The sequence below is a fragment of the Mastigoproctus giganteus genome, chromosome 12 (genome assembly GCF_048544385.1).
Source record: "Mastigoproctus giganteus isolate SK-2022 chromosome 12, ASM4854438v1, whole genome shotgun sequence".
Lineage (NCBI taxonomy): Eukaryota > Metazoa > Arthropoda > Arachnida > Uropygi > Thelyphonidae > Mastigoproctus > Mastigoproctus giganteus.
This window is the reverse complement of record NC_143586.1, coordinates 66,273,171-66,297,863: the sequence shown is the minus strand read 5'-3', so window position 1 is coordinate 66,297,863 and position 24,693 is coordinate 66,273,171. Positions and strand designations below refer to the sequence as shown.

The 24,693-nt window shown below is 35.8% G+C and overlaps 2 protein-coding genes across 2 annotated transcripts in view; both read left to right on the top strand.

The window, feature by feature from the left end:
• Window positions 1-11,529, top strand: part of LOC150077140 (potassium voltage-gated channel protein Shaw-like) — a 312,952-nt gene extending 301,423 nt beyond the window's left edge. The window contains exon 5 of the mRNA XM_090386920.1: window positions 11,037-11,529. Within this exon, the coding sequence (XP_090243046.1) occupies window positions 11,037-11,188 (152 nt within the window). The 3' untranslated portion in view covers window positions 11,189-11,529. The remainder of the gene's footprint in view (window positions 1-11,036) is intronic.
• Window positions 11,530-19,830: 8,301 nt separating this feature from the next.
• LOC150077139 (MFS-type transporter SLC18B1-like) overlaps window positions 19,831-24,693 on the top strand; it is a 73,416-nt gene continuing 68,553 nt past the window's right edge. The window contains exon 1 of the mRNA XM_090385787.1: window positions 19,831-19,942. Within this exon, the coding sequence (XP_090241913.1) occupies window positions 19,831-19,942 (112 nt within the window). The remainder of the gene's footprint in view (window positions 19,943-24,693) is intronic.

Here is a 24,693-nt window from a genome sequence, read left to right as displayed (position 1 = left end):
AATATCTAGAGAAGAAAACTGCACAGCTGTTTATATCCGAAGTGCATCATCTAAATTCAGGCAAGAGACCTTATAACCATAAAAACTGCATTAGAAACAACTCTTGCAGATGGGGCATTCAACTCATTGTCGTGATGCAAAACATTGTTGGCGAATTAATAAAGCAGATATCGTATTGATCACACATTCGGAGTTAAAATGATGGATTTTTGAATCACTAGTTATATATTGGTTTAGACAAAAGTACAGTATTTCCAAATAAACTTTTTAATATTGTTTTCTAACAATATTAAAAAGTTCATAAAATTTTGGTGGGCGATAATCAATAAATCTTCACGCTGCAAGGGTGTGCAGAATACTTTCATGGTGAAGATTTTTTTTAAACTATACAATTCCCATCAAATCTTTTTAGCGAAACCGGAAAAAATACTTTCAACTCCGTCAAATTTGTCTACTCCTTATGTCTGCCTTCCTGTAATATAAGCTACGATAAAATCCCGACTGTTCCACTATACAAATTTCAACCACTTATCCGTACTCAGGCCCTGAAACTGTGATCACTTTTCTCCCAAAGCTATATTTCACTACACATTTACATTGTAAATCTAAGGATATCGACACTGCACGGATCAAGAGTGTACGGTACAATAAAGCAAACTGGCAGCTGTTCACAAAGAAATGAAGAACGAATTCTTTAGAACATTAATCAATGACAAAGTGATGCATGAGATGAAAGTATACTCCATGCTGTCACACGATCTTATCTGTGGTTGTCATAGATAAGATGGTCGAAGGCCATTTGAAAAATACGTACTAGAGGACATAAAACTTGTCAACTTTCCTCTTAAAGAAACTCTTCCCCTGTTTGAAAAATTAAGTGCAAACAGATAGATAGCCATTCTGTTATTTATTCAGTCCTTTATATTATAAAGTACATTGTTTATTAGACAGGAAGTGGTGACTTCTGCATTTAATATCAGTTCAGTCTAGGCCTAAAAAGATCGGAGAAATTTCTAGTTTTCGGGCTGAAATTCTCAAAAGTTGATATACATTGCATAAGATAAGATTTTATATAGGCTTTCTGCACCTATACAAGATTTATTCAAATCCAAATCGGCGCGAAGGTCCTAATAGATGTTTAACAAACATTTATCAAACATTTTATTTTACCAAAGTTTTATATTCCTCATTTCGTATTTTGAGTTTCTTCATTTCGTGCTTTCAGTGAGTGTCTTCAATGACAGTATAATAGTTTTACCACCTGTCGCTCGTTTGGCGAGGGCTGAGTTCGAGTCCCGTCGAAGACTGGAAGAATTTCTACAGTCCTCTTCAATTGACACTGTAGTTAGCCTATCTCAGGCGGAGAAGGTAGCGTTTTTCTCCGCGTTTTTCCGGTTTTTCAGTCCGCACCACATTCAAATCAGCCCATGAATACACACTACTGCAGACACAATACACACACTTTCGGATATGGGCTATGCCCGGACACTTATAATTAAAAAAATAATTAATTTTCTCAGTAAGTGATGCCTCTGGGGTGATGCCAAAGGTTGGCTGAGACTGCCTACACACAATAAATGTAATGTTTCCCCATTTCGTACTTTCTTCATTTAGTACTTTTTTATCCATTTAGAAATCGTTGTCCTTTGCTTCGAGAACTTTTTATATTAACACAAAACATAGTATATCTCAATATTATCTATATTTAGAAGAAATAAAAAAAATGGTTTTATAGAAGGAAGAGGTAGGAAGAAAGACAGTAGGAGTCTATGAAACTAAACCTTAGTACTAGAGGATTTCAGCTTCGAAAGGCTTTTGTAAACTAAATAACTGGATCACGCAGTTTCACAGTGCGCTTTATTGTTCCTTTATAAGATGGGTGTGCGAGAGCCATTAAGAGGTATTGCCGATATTATCCTTTGAATTTCACGGTATATTTTTTTTTATTTCGCAGATAGCACTGACTAGAGGACATGCGGATAGTAGTAGACTGTATATAATTCTATTTAAGTTCATGAATTTTTGAAATAAATTAATTGCCTATTCTTGTAGAACAGAACTGGAGAAACTTTGAAAATTGAAGGATAAAGGTATCTGCAAATTGGGCAGATACCTGGCTGGAACCAGATGACATTTTTTTTAAAACGCTGATATATCTTTATTGCAATCAGTAGTAACGTTAATTAAAGTTACATTTATAAGTGATATAACACTCTTAACAACAATAATGCTAGCGATTAGTGCTGCTAAGGTTCCTGTCTCAATATATATTAATTTGAATTTCTTTATCTTGTTGTCGAAGTTTAATTTCGTGCCATTTTTTTTTTCCAATGGTACCATGCTTGACTATGAACTTCAGTTCCATTCTAGTGTGAATTGTTTATTATTTATGGTACAGAAATACTTTAGTGCTTTCTTCATTATGAAAATAGATTTGGCATTTCTTTCTGGCACAGAAATATTTTAGTGCTTTCTTCATTATGCAAATAGTAGTAGTAGTAGTAGTAGTAGTAGTGGCATGTGATGCAAGAAAGCAAATGTATGAGCTTATGCAGCATCAGCCAAAAAAAAAAAAAAAAAAAATCACACCATTTCCTCCAAATGCCTGTCCAGTTCCTCCTTAAATTTATTCAACCTATCAACTTCCACAACGACAGATGGAAGTTTGTTCCAGAAATTAACCACCCGCTGGCTAAAGGCAAATTTCCGCACATCTATTCTACATCTGTCTTTTCTTAATTTGAATTTATGCCCCCTTAGATTCGTAATCTGAACAAGTGGAAGGATCCCATCAGAATTCAGCGTGCTCAACCCATTCAAGGCCTTATATACCTCAATCAGATCACCGCGCAGGTGCCTAGTCTCCAGCCACTGCAATTTGCAGAACTTAAGCCTCTCTTGGTAAGAGGATCCCTTCATTCCCCTCACCAATCTTGTTGTCCTTCTCTGTACACGCTCAAGTAAATCTACATCCTTCCTAAAATGAGGCCTCCAGACCTGTACGCAGTACTCAAGGCGTGGCCTGACCATTGCCTTACTTATACAGAGGGATAATCACCTCCTTTTCCCTGATAGTAAAATTCCTATATATCATTGACAAAACCCCATGACCTGCCCTGGCAGCCTGTCTACATTGCTCAGAGAACTTCATATCTGACTGCACAATTACTCCCAGGTCTTTTTCATTTTCTACCACCTTAAGTGTAGTACCACACAGTTGGTACGTTTCTCTGGGGTTACTTCTACCCATATGCAGTACTTTGCATTTGTCAAGGTTAAACTTCAGTTGCCACTTCTTAGCCCATCTGCCCAAATTATCTAGATCCTGTTGCAGTAGCACACTGCCATTACTGTCATTAACAACCCTGCCAACATTTGTATCATCTGCAAACTTCGACATTAAGCCTGATATACCTTCATCAATATCATTGATAAATATACAAAACAACAGTGGACCTAACACTGAACCCTGTGGGACTCCACTAATAACATTAGTCCAAGAAGAGCAGCACCCATTGATTACCACCCTCTGCCTTCTCCCACTTAACCATCCTTTTATCCATTGTAGCAACTTACCCTTAATACCATTCTGCTCCAATTTGTACAATAGTCTTCCATGCGCAACAGTGTCAAAAGCTTTCCTGAAATCCAAATATATGATATCAAAATTATTTTTTGCATCCAGTTCCTTTGTAACCACATCATAATATCCTATCAAATTTGTCAGACAAGACTTTCCCTTAACAAACCCATGCTGTTTCTGAATTATTGCTGCAGTCTTGTCTAGATGATCCTGCAATGCATCTTTAACCAGCGACTCCATTATTTTACACGGAACAGAAGTTAAACTAACTGGTCTGTAATTACTCGTGTCACCTTTCGATCCCCCTTTGTGAATTTGGGATACATTTGCACATCTCCAGTCCGTGGGAACCTCCCCTGAGTCCAAGGATGCTCTCATAATTATGGCTAAGGGTTTGCTTAGTTGCTTTGCCGCCTCCTTTAATATAACTGGATAGATCCCATCCACCCCAGGTGCTTTTCTTACGTTTAACTTCAACAATTTCTCTTCCACTTTGCTCTCAGTTATTACAAGATCATTAAGCACCCTGCCACAATTTGATAACCTTCTGCCATTTTCAAACCTTAATAACTCCTCATGTGTGAATGTAGATGCAAAATACTCATTCAGTTTGTTTGCTATCTGAGCAGGATCATCAACAGTCGAATCATCGATGTCAAGTGGACCAATCAGATTCATCCCCTTCCTTTTAGAATTTATATAAGTAAAGAAATCCTTGCTGTTTTTCTTAGCATCTTTTGCCAAGGATTTCTCGTAATCTGCCTTCGCCTGCCGAACCTCCTTCGTGACCTGATTACAGATTAACTTATATCTGCCATAGGCTTCTGAGTCGCCTGATAATTTATATGCATCCCATGCATTTTTCTTCTCTGTTACGAGTCTCATTAGTTCATTTGACAACCATTTAGGCCTAAACCTTGAACAATACTGTATTTCTTAATAGGTATGAAACTTTTAGTAGCCTCCACGATTAATTCCTTGAATGCTTCCCACTTAGAATTTACTGTTTGTAACATTGTCAGTTGATTCCACTGTACAGAATTTAAAAACTGTCGGAGACCACTGTACTCGCCTTTACGGAAGCAAAAACCCTTTCCTTTACCCCTGATGGTAATTAAATCTTTAAGTAAATCCCACGTCAGTACACTGTGATCACTGCCACCTAGTGGTTCTTTTATCTGCAAATTCCTAATACATGAATGATCACTGCTGATAACCAGATCAAGAGTATTACTTTCTCTGGTTGCCTCTCGAACATGCTGCTGCAGAAAACAATCATCCAGTAAATCCACAAAAGTCTGACTAGTGTGTGAGTGCCCAACCCACAAGTTCCAGTCAATATCTGGGAAGTTAAAATCCCCCATTATAAGACATTCCGATTTACTTACCCACTCTATTTCTCTGTACAATTGTTCATTGTACTCATTCGAGTCATTAGGCCTATAACACACTCCTACTCTAATTTTTGCTTTCGCAGTGCTTATGTCACACCAAACTGACTCAACAGTGCACTGTTCATCTATATCAACTGGACGCACTTCTTTTGATTTTATGTTTTTCTTAATTAACAGCATAACACCTCCTCCCTTCCTATCCTGTCTATCCTTTCTGTACACATTGTACTCCCCAAATTCCAGTTCGGCATTCCTTATATCTGTGTGACACCACGTCTCTGATATCCCAACAATATCCGCCTTTGATGTCTTGACCAACACTTCAAATTCATCAAATTTATTTACTATACTTCTAGCATTGGTATACATGCAAGTATACATGCACCTATTCCTATTCCCAGCCACTCTAACACATCCCATATACCCACCTGTTTCACGATGACTGACATCCGTCCCTGAAACCCCCAACACCCCTCGCTCCAGGTCGCTACTTATTCTAATAGAAGTTGTGCAAGATTCACCTTCACCTCTGCCTACGGCTACTGTTAAACTATTAGTCCTTGTATCCCCCCAAGCTATCAGTTTTCCGACCCACCTAACACTGCCTCGATAGCATCAGCAAATATTCTTGCACCCTTTCTATTTAAGTGTATCCCATCCCTGTAGAAGCAATCTCTCCTGTTAACAAGTCCAGGCTGAAAAAAATTCTACCCCTTGAGCCTTGCACAATCTTTCTAGGGCAGAACTGATCGACAAGGCTCTCATCATATACTCCCTCCTATCGTGTCTGGGCAGAATTGCAGACACTTTCAAATTCAACCCTAATTCACGGCTTTTTTTCATCAGTGACCTGTACTTGTTAAGTAATTCTGCCGGTCTCCTACTCTTAATATCATTAGTGCCAACGTGTACAACTATATCACCTTTTGTGCCCTTAAAAGATGATATCTGCTCTACAACGTCATCAACCTTTCCCCCTGGCAGACATACTCTGGTCCTGTTCCATTTATCCTTTCTACAAAGGATGTTTCCCGTTTCCCTGACAATAGAGTCACCAACAACTACTAGTTCCTTTGGGACCAGCGCAATCTGCCTTGGGGGTTGCCGCTGTGTTGCGTGATGACCAAGGGCAAGCTCTGGCGTTGATGTGGGCAGCTGAGAGCCTGATGGGCCCCTCAATTTAGATCTTCCGAGGGCATCCACCCTGTCCTTCAAACTCTCATATAGGCCCATAACAACGCTGAGTTGTCGCCTGATTTCCTTACACTCCTTACATCGCGCAAACACAAAGACATCCCCCATGGCAATATCATGTTCCGTTCCAGATAGTTCGGCAAACATTTCACAAGTTGCACATTTTTTAAGGCTGTGATGCGTTGGAGAATCGCCCCCCTCAGTTCTCCCCCGAGTCACAGCACTCCTGCCACTTTGTGCCCGTTGCTTTGCTGCTCTAGTTTGGGGCATGATATTTTAAATTAATAAGATCAATAAATTAAATTAAATGTCAATACTACGCTATCTAATAGAAACAGTGAAGCGTGTTACTGTTTCTATAATTATACGTTAGAGCTACCTAACTACCTCAATTAAAAATTTGAATTCCCGATCACTATATACAAAACAATGCCTGCAATATTCGAATGAAATAACGGTTTTATAAAGTATTACGTATATCTACAAAAACTGTTTATACAAATAAAAATAAAAATAACCAGCGTAATTAGAACTATAAGACAACGTATTAAGTACAATATGAAATAACAATTATGTAAATGATAAGCAAAAACTTATCGTTTTTTTCGGAGCCTGTAACTCGCAGCTGTATTTTCTAAAGAGAGTCAGCGCCCTCTCTCTAGATTTGGCATTTCTTTCTGGTAGAAAAATAATCTCAAAATATTTTAATATATACATTGATTCTTTTACCTACTGCTATCCGATCTGCTCTAAGGTAAAATTTTCTAATTTGATGCAGCTTTAGAGCTGTGAATATTAGATCCAAAAGTTGCGCAACTATATTTCTTCATAATCAGTCTCAAGACAGAGATAATCAGTAACTAAGAAACAATAGTTAATAATCATGAATGGACATGGCAATTAATTTTACAAATTTCCGCACATCTACTCTGCGACCATCCTTCCTCAATTCGAATTTATGTGTCGCCTCAAACTCAAACTATTATATTAGGGCCACCCATTATTTCTAATATATACCCATATATGTATTTTGTCTATAAATTGTGTGTGTTTTGTGGTCGATTTGCCTGTTTTGCTGGACGAAAAAACGCTAGTGTCTGGGGGGGGGATAACCTAGCTATCTATGCCTGAGACCGACTAACTCAGCCATTGAGTGGAAAAAGCCCATTAAAGTTCCTCGCGTCATCGACGGGATTCGAACCCGGGACTTTTCCACCTGGTGTGGGAAGGACGGTGACGATACCGCTGTGCAACCCGTGCAGACTCATATGTGTGACCTGGGCAAGAGGAGGAATTCCATCAGCATTGAGCTTACACAACCAATTCAAAGCCTAAACACCTCAATCAGATCTCTCTCTCCTCGCAGGTGATGTCTCTAGGCGCTGCAGTTTGCAGAACTCAAGCTTTCTTTGGTAAGAGTATCCTTTTGTTTCTCTCACTAATCTCATTACGTTTCTCTGCACCCATTCCTAAAATGAAATGTAATAATAAAATGAGTGTAATAATAATACTGACGCAGAGACCCAATGGAATCCTGTGGAGAGTTACAGACTACCTCAATCAGCAAATAATACCACATTACCTCAACAACAAAGGTGCAACACAGGAGGCGTATAATGTGCTGCCATAGCAGCCACTAGGATTAATGGAAGAGAAACCAGCAGCAGTCTACACCTTGTTGCAGTAGTATACTATGATTACTATGATTAATCACCCTGAAAATCTTCGTATCATCTGCAGATTTAGACATTAAAGCTGATATGTCTTCATCAATATCACTTATAAATAGAGAAAACAATAACGGACCCAGCACTGAATCCTGGGGCACTCCGCCAATAACATTAGTCCAAAAAGTCATTGCCCATTGATAACAACTCTCTGCCTTCTCCCACTCAACCATCTCTTTATCCATAGGAGTAACTTGTCTTTAATACCAGGCTGCTCCAATCTATATAGCAGTCCTTTATGTGCAACTATATACAAAGCTTTTCTGAAATCTAAGTATATGATATCAGAATTATTTTTGCAACCAGTTCCTTTGTTATTGTACCATAGTATCCAATTAGATTGGTTAGACAAGATCTCCATTTAACAAATCTGCTGTGACTGAAGTATAATTGCACTCCTGTCTAGATGGTCCTGTATTACTTCTTTAAGCAGTGACTCCATTATTTTCCCTGGAATAGTAGTTAAGCTAATAGGCTTCTAGCCCTCGTGGGTAGCACAGTCGGTAGAATCGTGGTCCTCCCCACACCGGGTGGAAAAGATCTGAGTTCGAGTCCCGTCGATGATGGGAGAAGTTTTTATGGGCCGTTCTCACAACGTGGTTTTTCTTCTTCAGGCGAGGGTAGAATGGTTTTTTCTAACGGAAACTCGGGTTTTTCGTCCAGCAAATAGAAAATCGACCACAGAATACATGCAATTTGCAGACAGTATACACGGAGAAATAGGGCCTTAGTCGCTAATGCTGCTAAAACCCTACTACAACAATAGGCTTGTAAGTATGCTTATTCACGCTTTGATCCCCTTTATGAATTGGGGATAGAGTCGGACATCTCCAGCCCACAGAGACTACTCTGAATCCAAAAAAGGTGTCATAATTATGGCTAAGCGTCTGCTTGCCGCCTTTGTCGCCCCCTTAATTTAACTGGATAGATCCCATCCACCCCAGGCGCCTTTTTATTTTTAGCTGCAAGAAATTTTCTTCCACTTTCCTCTCAGTTATAACAAAATCATTTAGTTTCCTGTCAGAACTTGGTAAGCTTCTGGTATTCCCTTCCCTAAAGAATTCCTTAGGTGTAAACGTAGTTGCAAAATATTCATACAGTTTGTCCACAACCCGAGCTTAATCATCAACATGTAAAGACCTGTCCTTACAACTGTTCATCCCCCCACAAACAGTTAAGCTATTCACATTTTGTTGACCAGTATGATTAATCCCCTTCCTTCTAGTGAGTTACATAAGTAAAGAAGTCTTTGCTGTTTTCCTTTGCATTCTTGCCTGAGACTTCTCGTAATATGCCTTAGCTTGCCTAACCTCCTTTGTAACTTGAATGCAGACTAGTTTATATCTACTGTTAGCATCTGTATCACCTGATAATTTATATGCATCCCATGCATTTTTATTCTCTACCAGGAGTCTTATCAGTTCATCTGACATTTAGTCTAAGCCTTGAACAGTATTTCTTAATTGGTGTAAAATCCTAGTAGCTTCTACGATTGCATCCCTGAATGCTTCCCATTTAAATTTTATTTTCTGTTGGTAACTTCATTAGTTTGTCCCACTGCACGGAATTTAAAAACTCTCTGATTCCACTGTAGTTACCTTTACGAGGGCAAAAGCCATTTCCCTTGCCTTTGACAGTAGACAAAGAATATTACTTACATCTTGTAAGTAATAGTCTTTGAGTGAAGAATAAGTTCCTCAAGAGGTCACGGCTGATTTCTAATAAAAACATAATTTTTTATAACCTGGATTCCGATCAATATGTCAAGTAATTCTTGCGTTTTAGATATCTGAAAAAATACCTATCTTATTTGAGATGATAAAAACTGTAAAATACAGTGATCACTGATCAACTGTACGCAGTTGGTATGAAAAGTAATGAGACAAAAATTCTAAAAAAAAAAATGTTCAGAAAAAGAATTTAGTATGAAAATTATTAAAAATAGTTCCCGTGGGACTATAGGACTCTACAATGAAAGCATTCTTCCATGGACCCCATGTCGTTTTCGCCATATTCTGGTCCTCCCCATCCGTGTCAACCAGCAGAAACTGGGATGCGCCAAACCATGCAACAATTTTCCAATCTTTCACTGTCCAGTGTATTGCTGAGCCTATTGTCATCGTGCTTTGTTTTTTGCTGACTGGAGTGGAAGCCGGTTCAGTCGTCGGCTGCGATACTTCATCCATGACTGGTGAGTTGGGCATTCTGAAATGCCTCTTTGATTACCTGTTGCATGGGTTATTATTTGACTAATTTTAGCCTTTCTGTTTCCCTGCGCAAGTCTTTACAGCTTCCACTAGCCTCTCGTATCAATTGTTTCCGACCAGAAAGTCGCTATTGATTTGATGTTATTTGGTTATTGAACAAATTCGGTACAACCGAGGCACTGTCATAACGTGAAAGCTCCACCAGAGTCTCAATTTTTGAGACACTATACCGATTAAGTCCGGTGATGACTATCGTATGAAAATCGGCCAGTTCACAAAACTTTACAGACATAGCATACGATATAAAAGTTCGTGTCTGGTATCATACGAACCGGCACATTTACGACCAAAGTAGTCGATGTCCCTAACTAACTAAATTTTCTGGCATCTTAGTGATATACTCAAATATTTCGTTAAAAATATATGAGAGTCATAGATTATGAAAATTTCTGTCTCCAAAAATAAACGTGATTTGACAGAGTCAAATCAGGCTTTATAATCGTGTGTTTTATATCTAATCAGGTTTTTTAAGTTTACGAGGCAATAGCAATATCCATGATCTTCGATTATCTGTGTTTCCGCTAATATGTATCGAACTTCTTTGGTAATGGCGGTAAAGAAGATTTAAATTCCCCCTCATATCAAACAAATATAGACTAAAAGATTTAATTAAAATATTCTTAATTAAATTTTTAATTAAATAAAAGATTTAATTAAAAATTGGCTTCTTTATCGTTTCCTATAAAAAGCGTTAAAACTTGATCAATGTATGTCTTTAATTACAAAGCTGCAAGTGGCCGTTCGTTCTGAGAATACACTACAGCCTTCTTTCAATTACCACAAACGCTGCGATAAGCTTTTATTTGTGAATAGCATACTATTATTATTTCTATTTAAAGATTTTTTCTGAAACTTTTTTTTTTTTTTCCAGGAAGCACGCTTGGAACGACTGTAGAGCCCACCACCACCCAAACCCCAACTGCCAATTTAATCCACTTCAGTGACTTGACACCCTCTAAAGCTTCTACTGTGAAATCATCCCCAACTTCATCGACAGCAACCCTGACGAAGGCTGAAGCGTAAACGTTGTTGGCTCAGATGAACTGTGGCCCATAACCATGGACATTATACTCCGCTGAGAATGAGAAAGGAACCACCCAACTGCTCGTCGACAGACTGACATTGATATAGTAGATCATTCAAGGCCTACACACTGCACTACATGCTGCTATAATTCCCCTTCCCAAAAAAGACGAAACTAACAAAATGAAGACGGACCTTATCTAAGATATTTTAAAGCTTGGTCACCATCTGCTTAGAGCACTTACTTCTGTCATTACTTTGCACTAGAAGAGACTCAGTCTTATAAAAGGCATCATTTTCTGGACATAAACAAACGCGGTTATAGTTTCAGGTTACGAACAGAGGGCTCTAACCTTCCTAGAAATCACACTAGAATAATATTAATCATATTTTCTTTTTATTTTTTTTTTGGACATTTTAAACCACTTCTAATTATGTTTGAATAAGCGAACATACATTATTTCATGCTTCGTTTTATAATATATATTTTATCGTCGTGCAGTGGGTATATGGTCCAGATAAATTTTGTGCCTTACTCTGTGTGCATATAAGAAAACTATGTACAGAAGATGGTTTAAAATTATGTGCATGATTAAATTTAAAAAAAAGAAAAGAAAACAAAGGCACAGCTATGAATACGCGTATATGTTTATATTTTAATATTTAACATGTTGACAAAGCATAGAAAGGAAATATACAAAAATATTTTGTTTGTATTCAGATCTTGCTGAATACCAGAAGATGTAGGAAAATATATGCAGATAACAACTCGTTAGAATGCGTAAGACGTAGGGAAATCTTAAGAATGTGAGTGAAAATGCTTAATGCAGTGCTATACTGTACAGCATTTACAAGTCACTTGAAGACAAGGTACACAGATTAATGTTATATTATTCAAAAATTTCATTTGAAAATACTGAAAAAAAAAAATTCTAAAGGGTTTTTATTCAAATGAATTACAAACTCCAGATAACCAAAATATTTCATAACCTTCACCTTAATTCAACTTAGCTTTCATAACATTATACGAAACGAAAACTTTTGCTTCACAATGAACAGTAAAATCTCGATTATTCTAAATTCCGAATGTGGTCATGAATATAGTGTTATTATGACAACAGTTAATTAATGAAAGATTTATTGAATGGATTTGGTAAACTGATTATTGCTAGCATCCATTTAAAATCCCTATATTAATATTAACAATTAATATGTTTACTTAATATATTTGCAGTATAAATATTAATTATTAAACCATTTAAGCAGTTATAATAATATAACTGGTCATAGTAGCCTGCTTCATACAAAATTTAAAAAACTGCAGTCATTTTATTTCACTATGTTGTTTCTGATATGTTACTTAGACTGGGTAAACCGTATATTTTCTCTCTATTTACTGCCAAATGAATTTTATGAAATATGAAAATTGTTTTATTTACATTAATTTTAAGATTAGGATTAATCCAATTCACTGTTTCTAGTTCACATCTAATTTCAAGATTTCATAAAAAAAATTAACTTACTATTCGAAAAAGGAAAATTTCATCTTTAAATTTGTTTGCTGCGCTAGATGACACTTGTAGTGAATATTATTCAACTTTATTAATAATTTAAAATTCCAACTCCTCAATTAGCAGAATCTATCTTAAATAAACTTCTCCGCTAAATTATTCTGAAATTCGCAGGGGGGGATATATATATAAAAAAGTAACAATCTCTATCCATATCCAGCGAAATTTGCTAATTAAATGTTCATAACAGCGTTTTACTTTATCAAGAAACTTGATTTTCTGCGCCCGTATAAAGAGAAAACTTTTTTTTTTATTTCAGCTTGTCAATCGCACAGAAAGACAGATATGTGTGTTGGCTATTGAAATATTTATTTCACTTCCTGCATGACAAACCTCTACGTAAAGTTTTCGTTATCGACCATATTGCTAAAAATCAAAATATTTTTCGCCTTGCTATGCGACAATATTTTAAGCAAACATCTCAACTATATGCATTTCAGTGCTTCTTATATATGTCTTGCACTGTGGGCTATTTTAAAGGAAAACAAAATTAACACTTAAAAATAATAATACATTAAACTAGAAGCAATGCAAGTCATATACTTGAAGATTATTACGTTACTGTATGCGAATATTACAGAAAACATTACCTCCCGAAGTGTCCTTACACGATCTTGCGATTTGATTAATCTGATTTCCTTTTTAATAATTTTAATTAGCTTTTTTTCTTTGCCATTTAGATTAGCTTCTCACACATAAAAATTAAGTTTGGCACTTAAAACTCGTAGTAAAATTAAATAAAATGAAAACGCTCGTTAGACACCGAATAACAACAACTTCCAAACGACTATGATTGTTTTACGTATAGGGGGCGCCTGTTTCAAAATTAAAATTATTCTGAGATACAAAAATAATTATATTAATTGGGATATTAAACAAAATAATAAAAGGCCGTTGTATGCTTCTGTTATAACAGACTACTTGTATCTTAATTCGATGCCCATTTATTATAAAGCAAAAAATTATATAAAAAAAGCGTATTTTTCATTTCAGAGGTTATCTTTTCATTCAGTATACACGCCGTTATGTTTATATATTTTAGCATGGATTGGAAACTGTGTAGTTTAATAAAAGTATTTTAAAAAGTTATCTTTCATGTTTGATGTCGCTATCCTGTCAAGTAGCGGCAGTCTGTAATCCTCCGCGTGCTACTTAAGGATGACACTTCTTGCGAGCGGCGAATTAATTAATTAAGAAACTGTGGAACTCCTTACGAATCAGTTTATGCAGGTTCTTATATTCCTGTGACCTTTTCCCCTGAAACCAACATATCCTTCAGCTCTTGCTGGCATGAATTTTCTTGTGAGCTTTCTCTATTAGACATATATCAAAGGAAAGATAGAAAGAAATATTTTACCTATATTTTTATGGTACTAGGGATAGAAGTATGAGTATTTGGATGTTTTAACTTTCAGTGTTATTGTCTCATTCTTATCTTCGATATCTCCTGAGGAGTTAGGTTCGTCCATTCAGTCTTCGTTGATTCACTTTATCTTCTTCATAAAACTCCAATTCCCAGAATTCCCTTTCAGATAAATTGCTTTGTTGTTACTAAAATAACTATTTATATATGACTTCTTAAATTGTTCAGCTTGTACATATAAGTGCACCTTCTTCATTCGCGGGTTTCTATATGCAGACTTCGCTGAAACTGTTTTGGTGCGTCATTTGATCCGCTGTCCAATTATCTATCTCTTTGCCTTGTAATTGCAGAATGGATTTAGATCTTGTTAAAGGATCACGTGTTTCATATTTTGTTCTTTTGTCGTTCTAATGTTAACACTACCTAGGCTTGTTTATTTGAAGTGATATAGAATAGCGTCTCTCTAATTAAAAAACAACATTTGAAAACTGTGTGATTGTATCTGTCAAGTTTCTGAATGTTCAGGGTCCATGCAATAATTTTGATTACCTGTTCAGACTTAAGTATAGCCCGCACTTATTCTTTTTTCTGTATCTTCGTTTTCTTTCTTAATTTCATATCCTGTAAATTCGCGTTCCCTAATATAGATTATGTCATTTTAAAGCTTGCTCTTAGACCATTGTAATTTTCCAGCTGAAAATGAATGCTCATTATTTATTTCTATATATCGTGGCTAGTCTGCATACTGAATGTACTGCTTTTCTCCCACTATGCAAGCTACAGCATCAGAGACATATATTAACTTTAATCATATTAACCGCAGAAAAGGCTATGAAATAAATATATATTTGAAACCCTTCTCATATAGTCAGAATCTTGCACTGATCTTTTTTACGATAAAAAAAATGTCCACTAGGATCAAAGTGTGATGTTATCACGAAATAGTTTAAACATAAACTCTACAAAATAGTTGAAAAATACAAATTAACATATAAATTTAAAATGTAGAGCTGTAAAAAAATATTCTGCTAGCAAATAAAGTAAATAAATAACTAAGCGATTGTTTGTTTCGTGTTATAGTATGTTATATGATTACCGTGAAACTCAGGGAAAGTTAGAAAAACGAAGTTTTGAAGTGGTCTATACAACCTCTGTATAAATATAGTTTGTTAACTTTAATTAATATTAATATTTGAATATGTTTCTTGTTTTATATTTAGTGTTGTCATTATCTGATTAGGTATAATTTTTATTTCACTTTAATTTGTTTTTGTTTAATTTTGGTGTGAATTTTTAAAGTTGTCCTTTAAAAATGCTATGTCGAATTCACAAGCAATATAGTTGCTAATTTGTCCAGATAAGTGTTTTAAAGAAATAATTACCTTTACAACAATTTAATTAATCTTATTTCGTTTTCGATATCATTGATTATTTATTTATAGAAGAAGGAATAATTTTTCTGTTTGCGCCGCAGTTTCGTACATCCAATACAAAAATTTAAATTTGATATATTTGTATTATAATCTTTTACAAATTAACTTCATTTTCAGACTGTTTTAAAAGTAATGCACTGCAAAGAGCTGGAAATTAGATCAGCTAAAAATGTGCATAAAGAGAAAGTAAATAGTTGTAGCTTATTTCCACTATACATTAAACTCCTATTTGAACATTCCCTTTACAGCGCAAAGATCAAACAAGAGGTTAATTAAAAAATAAAGGGAAGTAGAGCTTTCTGATCTTATGTATAAAATGGAATGATCAAAGGCTTGTGGATCAATTATTCAATAGAAAGTTTTTGTTTTCTCTCGCTCTTTCTGTTGCACTCTTCTTCCATATAATTTTTTTTGTTGGAATTATTAAACAAGAAAGATTTTTAGAAAAGAGAGAGGATTTTATCGTGACGTTTTTGAGTAAAATAAGTTCGTACCACGAGCTTTCTAACAGAACTGCTTATAGTTCTGTTTCCAGAGCTAAAAAGAAAAAAAAAATTTTATACTTAGCATTATACTGTATATAAAAATATATGCAATGAGCATTTAGAAGCAAGTACTTCTGCTGAAAATGAATGAATAATTAAAATATTAAATACATTACTATGGAAATTTGATTTTCTTGCATGCTTAACTTTTCTTAATAATAAATATTGGAATAGCTCGATATTAGATAACAGATTATTAGAAATCATAAAAGAAGTATTTACATTTTTATGCAGTTAAGAGTAGGTTTTTCAAGAAGCATAATACAAAATGAAAGACAATTCTTAAAGGAATTTCTGGGGAAAAAACTATTTGTTTCTTCCCCTTTTATTTTTTTAAGTCCTTTCAAGAAACGAAACTAAATCTTGAATCAGTCATGGAAAGAGATGCATTAATAATTGTTTAATAAACAAATAAATAACCCACCTTGAGGCTTAATTTAAGATTAAATAATATAATAAAATAAGGTAAAATTACTAGAGTGAATCTATAGAGTTCTTCGGTGAAAGAGAAACGAGGTTATACAAAAGAACATGCGTCTTCGATCTGTCGAAGCACGAAAATTGCCTTTTGTACTAAACATATTTTATAATACTTTACCATCTAAAGAATTAGAATTAGAGACTTCTAATTTTTTTTTCATGGCATTATTAATGAATGAAAAGCACTTGAAGTATTTTATCACAAAGTTAAGAACTACACAAAATGCTGATATAATTCCTCGCTAAAGAATTTTGCCATTTTCTGGAATCCATCTAATGTAATACAGAACAAAGAGAAATTTACAAAATGTTTTCTCGATGACTCCTCTCTCTCTCTCTCTCTCTCTCTATATATATATATATATATATATATATATATAGAGAGAGAGAGAGAGAGAGAGATCTATATATATATATATATATATATAGAGAGAGAGAGAGAGAGAGAGAGAGAGAAGTATATATATATATACTTCTCTGCTGTTGCTATTATACTGAAATTCAAATTATCTACTTTCCCAGAAATTTTTCTCTGTTTTCGCACCTTCAGTTAGCTTGCAACTGTTTCGTTCCTATACACATTACAATGAATTCTTCTTCAAAATTACATCATCACATTTAGCCTCATCCATACAGACAAATACAGACACACACACACACACACACACACACACGCACACACTTCAAATAGACCCATTTCTGCTTTGAAAGTATGGACTAACCTGTATGCACATCAGAGTTTTGGCTCCTTATTCTTTGGAGAAAACAAAATATTTGTAAATAAAATGGCATATAAAATTATGTGTTGTTCTGTCTGTGTTTATCACTTGTTTCTTTATCCATTAGATAAAAATATTTCTTTATCCATTAGATACTAAAAAAAAAACTAAAAGATTTTTTTAGTATCTAATGGATAAAGAAATATAACCGTGATCTATTGACATATTATAACTATGTTGCATAATCAACACAATTACAGCAGCAATCATAAGTTGTATATTAATGATCGAACATAAAATTTAAATAATGTTTAAAGAAATAATTAAAGGCGTTTATGAGAAACTATACTTATGAAAAAAAAATGACAGTAGCTTCCACAAAACCAAAGTAACATTTTTTCTTATTCTGCGATATCGAGTTATATAAAAATTTGTATAGCAATATAACCTTCATTAGAGAAAAAGTATAAAAGTTTTTTTAGGCGCATCAGCAACCGTATATAATATGTCTGTAAAGTGCGTGTGTTCTGTAGTCGATTTGCTATTTGCTGGACAAAAAACCCGAGTGTCCGTTGAAAAAACCATGCTACCCTCGCCTGAGACCGAAGAATTCAGCCACGTTGTGGAAAGGACCCATAAAGACAATGGTTAATCACCGTCCACCCGGTGTGGAGAGGACGGTGATTATACCAAATGTGCTACCTACTAGGCGATTATGAAAGTTAGACACTGGAAAACACTTATGACAAGTGGATCATAACTTAACAGCCCACTGATAGGATGAAATAAGCGAAAGCTGAGCATGGGCAATCACTAGCCAAGAAAAAGCTAACAGGACATGCTTACTTTTTACTTACTTCCTAGTCTTTATAAACTTAAGGAACTCTCGTACATAAATACAAAAAAAAAAATGGAAAGAAAACCGCAAATCAGATAAATCCCTTAAAAGATCAAAGCTCTGGAATTACAGGTAATCGAGCCGAAATTTATTTATTTATTATTAACATATAATATACACAACAGGCGTGCGCCCAGTTAGCCTGCATAACACAACAGAAAATACATGAAGATACAAAGATTGTACATTAACATGTAAACAAATAAAATAATACATACTATTTAATCATAACTTCCACCTTGAGAGCTCAACTGTCGACCAGCCATCTTGCTCCAGATAGTTATATGAAACTCTTTCCTGTCCACAGCCATATCCAGATCATGCTTGTTCAAAAGAGCCATAGTTCTTTTAAAGAACGAGTTTTTGGATATCTCTAACCTAGAGTTACTGATGTGGCATGTCGGCTTCTATCTAGTAACCACCGCTCGAACGTGAAGATCCAAAGAGCATGAAATGGTACAACAGTTTTAGATCGAGAACAGTTCGCCGAATTTCCAAAGATTGAAGCTTGAAGTAAGAGCAGAGATTCGGGTAGAAAATTCCGTAGTAAAACATGGGATTGCATCTGGAAAGATAGCGGATGAATTTCATTTGTAGTGATTCAATTTGCTCTATCAAATATGTATAGTGTGGGTTCCATTTATGAGCAGCAAACTCTAGTATAAGGAGTACAGTTGCTTTCAATAATAAAAGTACAGAGAACTGAGGATCTTTGACTCTATATGTCTGCTGTTTGATGAAGCCAATTTGTTTTTTCTTAGGCTAATATATTTCTAATATGTTTATGAAACCCACATCCAGGGGTAAAAATAACACCCAGATCTTTAACATCGAAAACTCTGGTAATCGGAATATCCTTGATGTAGTACATGTATTGATTTACTAAAATCATAGATTTTATCGAACCTGCAAAGGAAATTGAGCTGCATTTACTAGGATTTACCTCCAGACTGTTTAAAACAACCCAATTAGCTAAAGAGTTGAGAGCACATGTCATCTGCAAACATTAAAACCTTAATACTACCTCCCTCTACAAATTGCAGTAGATCATTGACAAAGATGGTGAATAAGCGAGGCTCAAGAGATGATCCTTGTGGAACTCCTTTTGTTGGAATAAATTCCCTTGAAATTTCCAGTCCAATGATAACCCGTTTCCGACACGATATGCAACTCATCAACCAGGAGAGTAGCGGGTAAAGTATTCCATACCGGCTTAGTTTTTTAGCAAGATGACAGTGTGGGACACTGTCAAAAGCCTTAGTTAGGTCTGTGTAGATCACATCAACCTGTTCTCCCATACCGACGGAGTCTAGGACCTGCTGTCAAATAGTGAGAAGATTAGTGGTAGTTTATCGGCCCCTGGTGAAGCCATGTTGGCTGCTGTCGCAGATGAAGTGCTGAAAATATTCCATTAATCGGTTGTGAATGATAATGTCCAGAATTTTTGCCAGCGAGTTCAGAAGGCAGATGGGACGGTAATTTTCCAGTGAGTGGATTGAGTTGATTTTTGGAATTGAAATCACATTAACTGTTTTGGAGTGAGTGGGGTATATCAGTACTAACAGAAAGATTGAATATATGTAATATATATAAAGTAAACTGCAGCCATTATCAATGGAATAGATGGAAAAAGATGAGCAAGTACTTTACAATCGAAAGCACCTTCGAACCACAGGAAATCGATGACGATGACGATGACGAGTCCGATTTACGTAAAATAACTGACATAATTACCTCGGAGAAGTGTAAATATCAGGGAAACTACTTGATCTGATGAAGGAAAAGGCGCTGGAATGACAACAAACATCGAGTTATGCTAAAAAGAGTAGCATATAAATTAATCAATATATTAGGATGATAATCATTTGATTTTGAGGTGATTTCATTATGTATTAGAGTATCAAAAATCCTAATGCAAGACATTGCATTTAGTTTAAGGAGGGCTAAACGTTGTCCGTACGTGGATTTGGAAAGCGTAGCCTGCGAAGCTCAGAAATTATTCTTGGGAAAGGGGTAATCTTACTGATGTGTATGCAACCCAGAAGAGAATCAGTAAAACCAAAATAAAATTTGATGAATGAGAAAAGGAAATGAAATAAATTAGGGAGCGGAGTATCTCCTCATTGGGACGGTGACAAAAGAACTAAGGAACACATACATAGAATTTTAGGTAGCAACAGAACACTAAATTTCATGAATTTTACATTCGAGCAGCATGCTGTAGTAAATTGGAATACATTGCCTTCTGAAGTAGCAGCTGCAGGGAGAGTTCCATATTTTTCAATATGGAACTGGTTGGGTATTTTCTAGCATTAGAAAAGTTTTATTATAAACATGGAAAAAGTATGTGCACAAATTTTGAGACATATGCTGTATATTTCTCTATAAAAAGGTGCCACGAGTGATTACAAACATGTTAGTTTAACTTCTGTTCCAGGGAAAATAATGGAGTCACTGGTTAAAGAAGTATTGCAGGATCATCTAGACACGGCTGCAGTAATAATTCAGACAGAGCATGGGCGGGTTAAGGGAACGTCTTGTCTGACAAATTTCATAGGATACTATGAGGGGTTGAAAAGGAACTGAATGCAAAAAATAATTTTTATATCAAATACTTGAATTTCAGGAAAGCTTTTGATACTCTTGCACATGGAAGACTGCTGTACAAATTGGAGCGGCATGGCATTAAGGATAACTTAATGCAATGGATAAAAGGATGGTTGAGTGGGAAACTGCAGAGAGTGGTAATCAATGGACACTGCTCTTCGTGGACTAATGTTATTAGTGGAGTTCTCCAGGGTTCGGTGTTGGGCCCACTGTTGTTTTGTATGTTTATCAATGATATTGATGAAGGTATATCAGGCTTAATACCCAAGTATGCAGACGATACAAAGGTTGGCAGGATTATTAATGACAGTAATTGCGGTATGCTACTGCAACAGGATCTAAAAAAGTTGGGCAGGTCGGCTGAAGTGGCAACTGAAGTTTAACATTGATAAATGCAAAGTACTGCATATGGGTAGCAATAACCCAAGAGAAACATACCAAATGTGTGGTAGTACACTCAGGGAAGTGGAAAATGAAAAAGACCTGGGTGTAATTTGCAGTCAGATATGAAGTTTTCTGAGTAAGAAGACAGGCTGCCAGAGCAGGTCATGGGGTATTGTCAATAATATACAGGAATTTTGCTAGTAGGGAAAAGAACGTGATTATCCCTTTGTATAAGGCAATGGTCATGCCACGCCTTGAGTAATGTGTACAGGTCGGAGGCCTCATTTTAGGAAGGATGTAGAGTTGCTTGAACGTGTACAGAGAAGGGCAACAAGATTGGTGAGGGGAACAAAGGGGTTCTCTTACGAAGAAAGGCTTAAGTTCTGCAAATTGCAGCGGCTGGAGACTAGGCACCTGCGAAGTGATCTGACTGAGGTGTATAAGGCCTTGAATAGGTTGAGCACCCTGAATTCTAATGGGATTCTTCCGCTTGCTTGGATTACGAAAAAAAATTGAGGGCATAAATTTAAATTGAGAAAAGGCAGTTGTAGAATAAATGTGCGGAAATGTTTCATTAGCCAGCTGGTAGTTGATTGCTGGAAGAAACTTCCATTTGTCGTTGTGGAAGTTGATTTAAATAAATTCAAGGAGGAACTGAACAAACTTAGAGGGAATGAATGTGTGAAATTGGGCTTGTTTGTTTTTTTTTTGGCTGATGCTACATAAGTTTGCTTTTTTCTTTGCATGCTTCTACTGCTATTATTACTATCTTTTGGAGTCCAAAATAAGAAAGTCATAGTGACTGTTTAGATGTGCATTAAGTGTCAAAGAAACGAACGCGATAAGGCTTGTTAATCTATTGTGCGTATAACTGCATGTATTCTGTTATCTATTTGCCTGTTTTCCAGAAACCAGAAACTGCTATATATTTTCGTGTTTGCCGGGAACCAGAAAGTGCTATCTATTTGTCAAAAAACAAAAATTCTTGGATAAAAGTATGCAACCCATTCATGAGACCGATTAACTTGGCCACGTTATATAAAAGCGGATAAAACTTTTTCCTCTCAGAGTGGTGAATAGTGAACATAAACTGTTGGGTGCTAACAGCAAGGGAAAATGTTTTCATAAGGATGCATCCAATTCCGAAGGGTTACAGAGCTAAGGCTAAATTTTTAAAAATGGCTATGGAGTTTTTATGGAAAAAATAATAAAAGTAATAAAATGTTAAAAAAATAAGGATAAGCAGAAGTATTAATGAACATTTTGTTGCTTATTTTTTTTTTTGTTGCCTACGTATCTGTTTTTTTTTTTATTTTAATATTTTATTGTGTTTATTTTTTTTTTTTTTTTATCATTCAAACACCGTAGTATTTTTTTAATTCAAACAGCCGTAGCTCCATAAACCGCTTTGTATGACTAATTTGTACCCGAAAATGAGTTCCAGAATTTTTTGTTTCCCCTTCTGAAGCACTCTATATATACAATTATATTTCTTTTCCGGCTAACGCACAATAACTCCGTTTTCTTGCACCCATTGGCCATTGCTATACTAATAGTAATATTTACTTTCTGGAACGTTTTGCCTGTGTTAATGGTTTTCGATTTTTGAATTTGTTTCCAAGTCATCAACCACATTTTCTGATACATTCAGCTACCTTGTTACTATAGCCTTTCTACACCTTTTTCAAGCTTCCTACAGCCGTTTATCTTAAGGAATCTAAACGACGACGTCTTGTCCTTCGCAGCGAAAAGGTGAGTTGAGTTCATGTAAAGTGATAGACTTTAAAAGAGATCAGCTGACAACTGCCATTCAGTAAGGCTTCAGTAATTCGCATGTTTCAAAGCACAGAGACACACTTCCAATGGATGTTTGAAATATTCATTTAGAATTGTTACTTTTGAAGCACGCTTGAAACTTTTCTTTCAGAATGACTCTCTCTCTCTCTCTCTCTCTCTCTCTCTCTCTCTCTCTCTCTCTCTCTCTCTCTGTCGGGAATTTATTAGGCTTTGAAACTCCTGGAATGTTGTTGCATGGCATACACGCCCTAGCTAACGAGAATAACAGACGAATGATGTAAATTGCGAGATAGGAGAATCCGAGTGTCTGAGAGAAGAAAATCTTTCAATCACCACCCGAGAACGACTAACTTGGCCATAGTGTGATCCTTCAAACGTTACAGAATAGACTAAACTGGTCAGTGATTATATTGAAGCAATAACCACATAATAATCAATAACCAAGTTATTATAATTCATAATTTCATGTTATAATCTAATTTCCATTAGTTTTTCCTACTAGATTGTTCAACTTATCCTGTTTTGTATTTTTTGTTTTTTTTTTTTATTCAGGCAATCCGTAATAGTATCTTTCGCACAATAGACATGTTGTGAATTAGGCCTTTGCGGTATTCATGATGGCTATGATCACTTTCTTTCCACACTGTGTAGAAAAGACCTCGGTTTAGAATCCCGTTATGAGGAGGATATTTTAACTTTTTAGCACAGAGCGGCCAAGTTAGTCTATCTCGGGCAAAGGTTACATTGTTTTAAAAACAGGTAAATCAATCATAGAATGCATGCAATTAGAGAGATAATATAGTCAAGACTCCTCATGACCTTAGGTAACTTGGCTAGCACCCACAACACAGACAAGGGTATACAACTGTAGGTAGGGAAAAGTGGAACGGGACGAGATAATCGTTAAAATCGATTGCTGTAAACCCTGTACTCTCTCTCTGATGGTATGGTGGGCATCGAGCCATTGCTCTATGTGATATTTTTCATGGAAGTAGTATTAATATTGAAATGGCATAATGATGCAAAGAAGCTAACTTATTCTACATCTGCAAAAAATAAAAAAACTCTCATATTATTCTCATCGTCAGAAATCATCTATCCAATTCTTCCTTAAATATGGACAAACTCCACCATTCAGCCACCCTTGAAGACAATATTCTAACATCCCATAACACTCAACTCAACGGTAAACTTCTTAAAGTCAAGTTTTTCCCTACGATTGTTTGCAATCGAACTATGTTCTTTGATTCAGGCAACAAACTTCCCTTCAGCCGTTTCTATAAATACGGCGTTGGAAGGGTATACACGCTCATTACTATCCTGTTTTGCCGAGGTGTAAGCATGGCTCCATATGTTCAGTTGACACCAAGAAAAAAAATGTAGCTGTTGCCTATCCCAGGAAGGGCTATCTACGCGTGGTATCGCTGCTAAAATAGGCTGCCACCAGTCAACAGCATCCCGGGTCTGAAATTAAAGCGTGAAACCGGTGATGTAAAGAGAAGATCTGGATCCGGCCGTAAGAGAGTGACTAGGCCTTCCCAAGATCAATATTTGAAACGGCTATGCCTTCGTAATGGCCATGCTATTGCTCCTGATCTAAAACTGGACTTTGAGATAGCCTCTGGTGTTGAAACAAGTGCACGAACTATCCAAAGACAGCTTTCGGAATGTGGTTTGCATTCCTAACAGCCCAAAAAGAAGCCTTTGT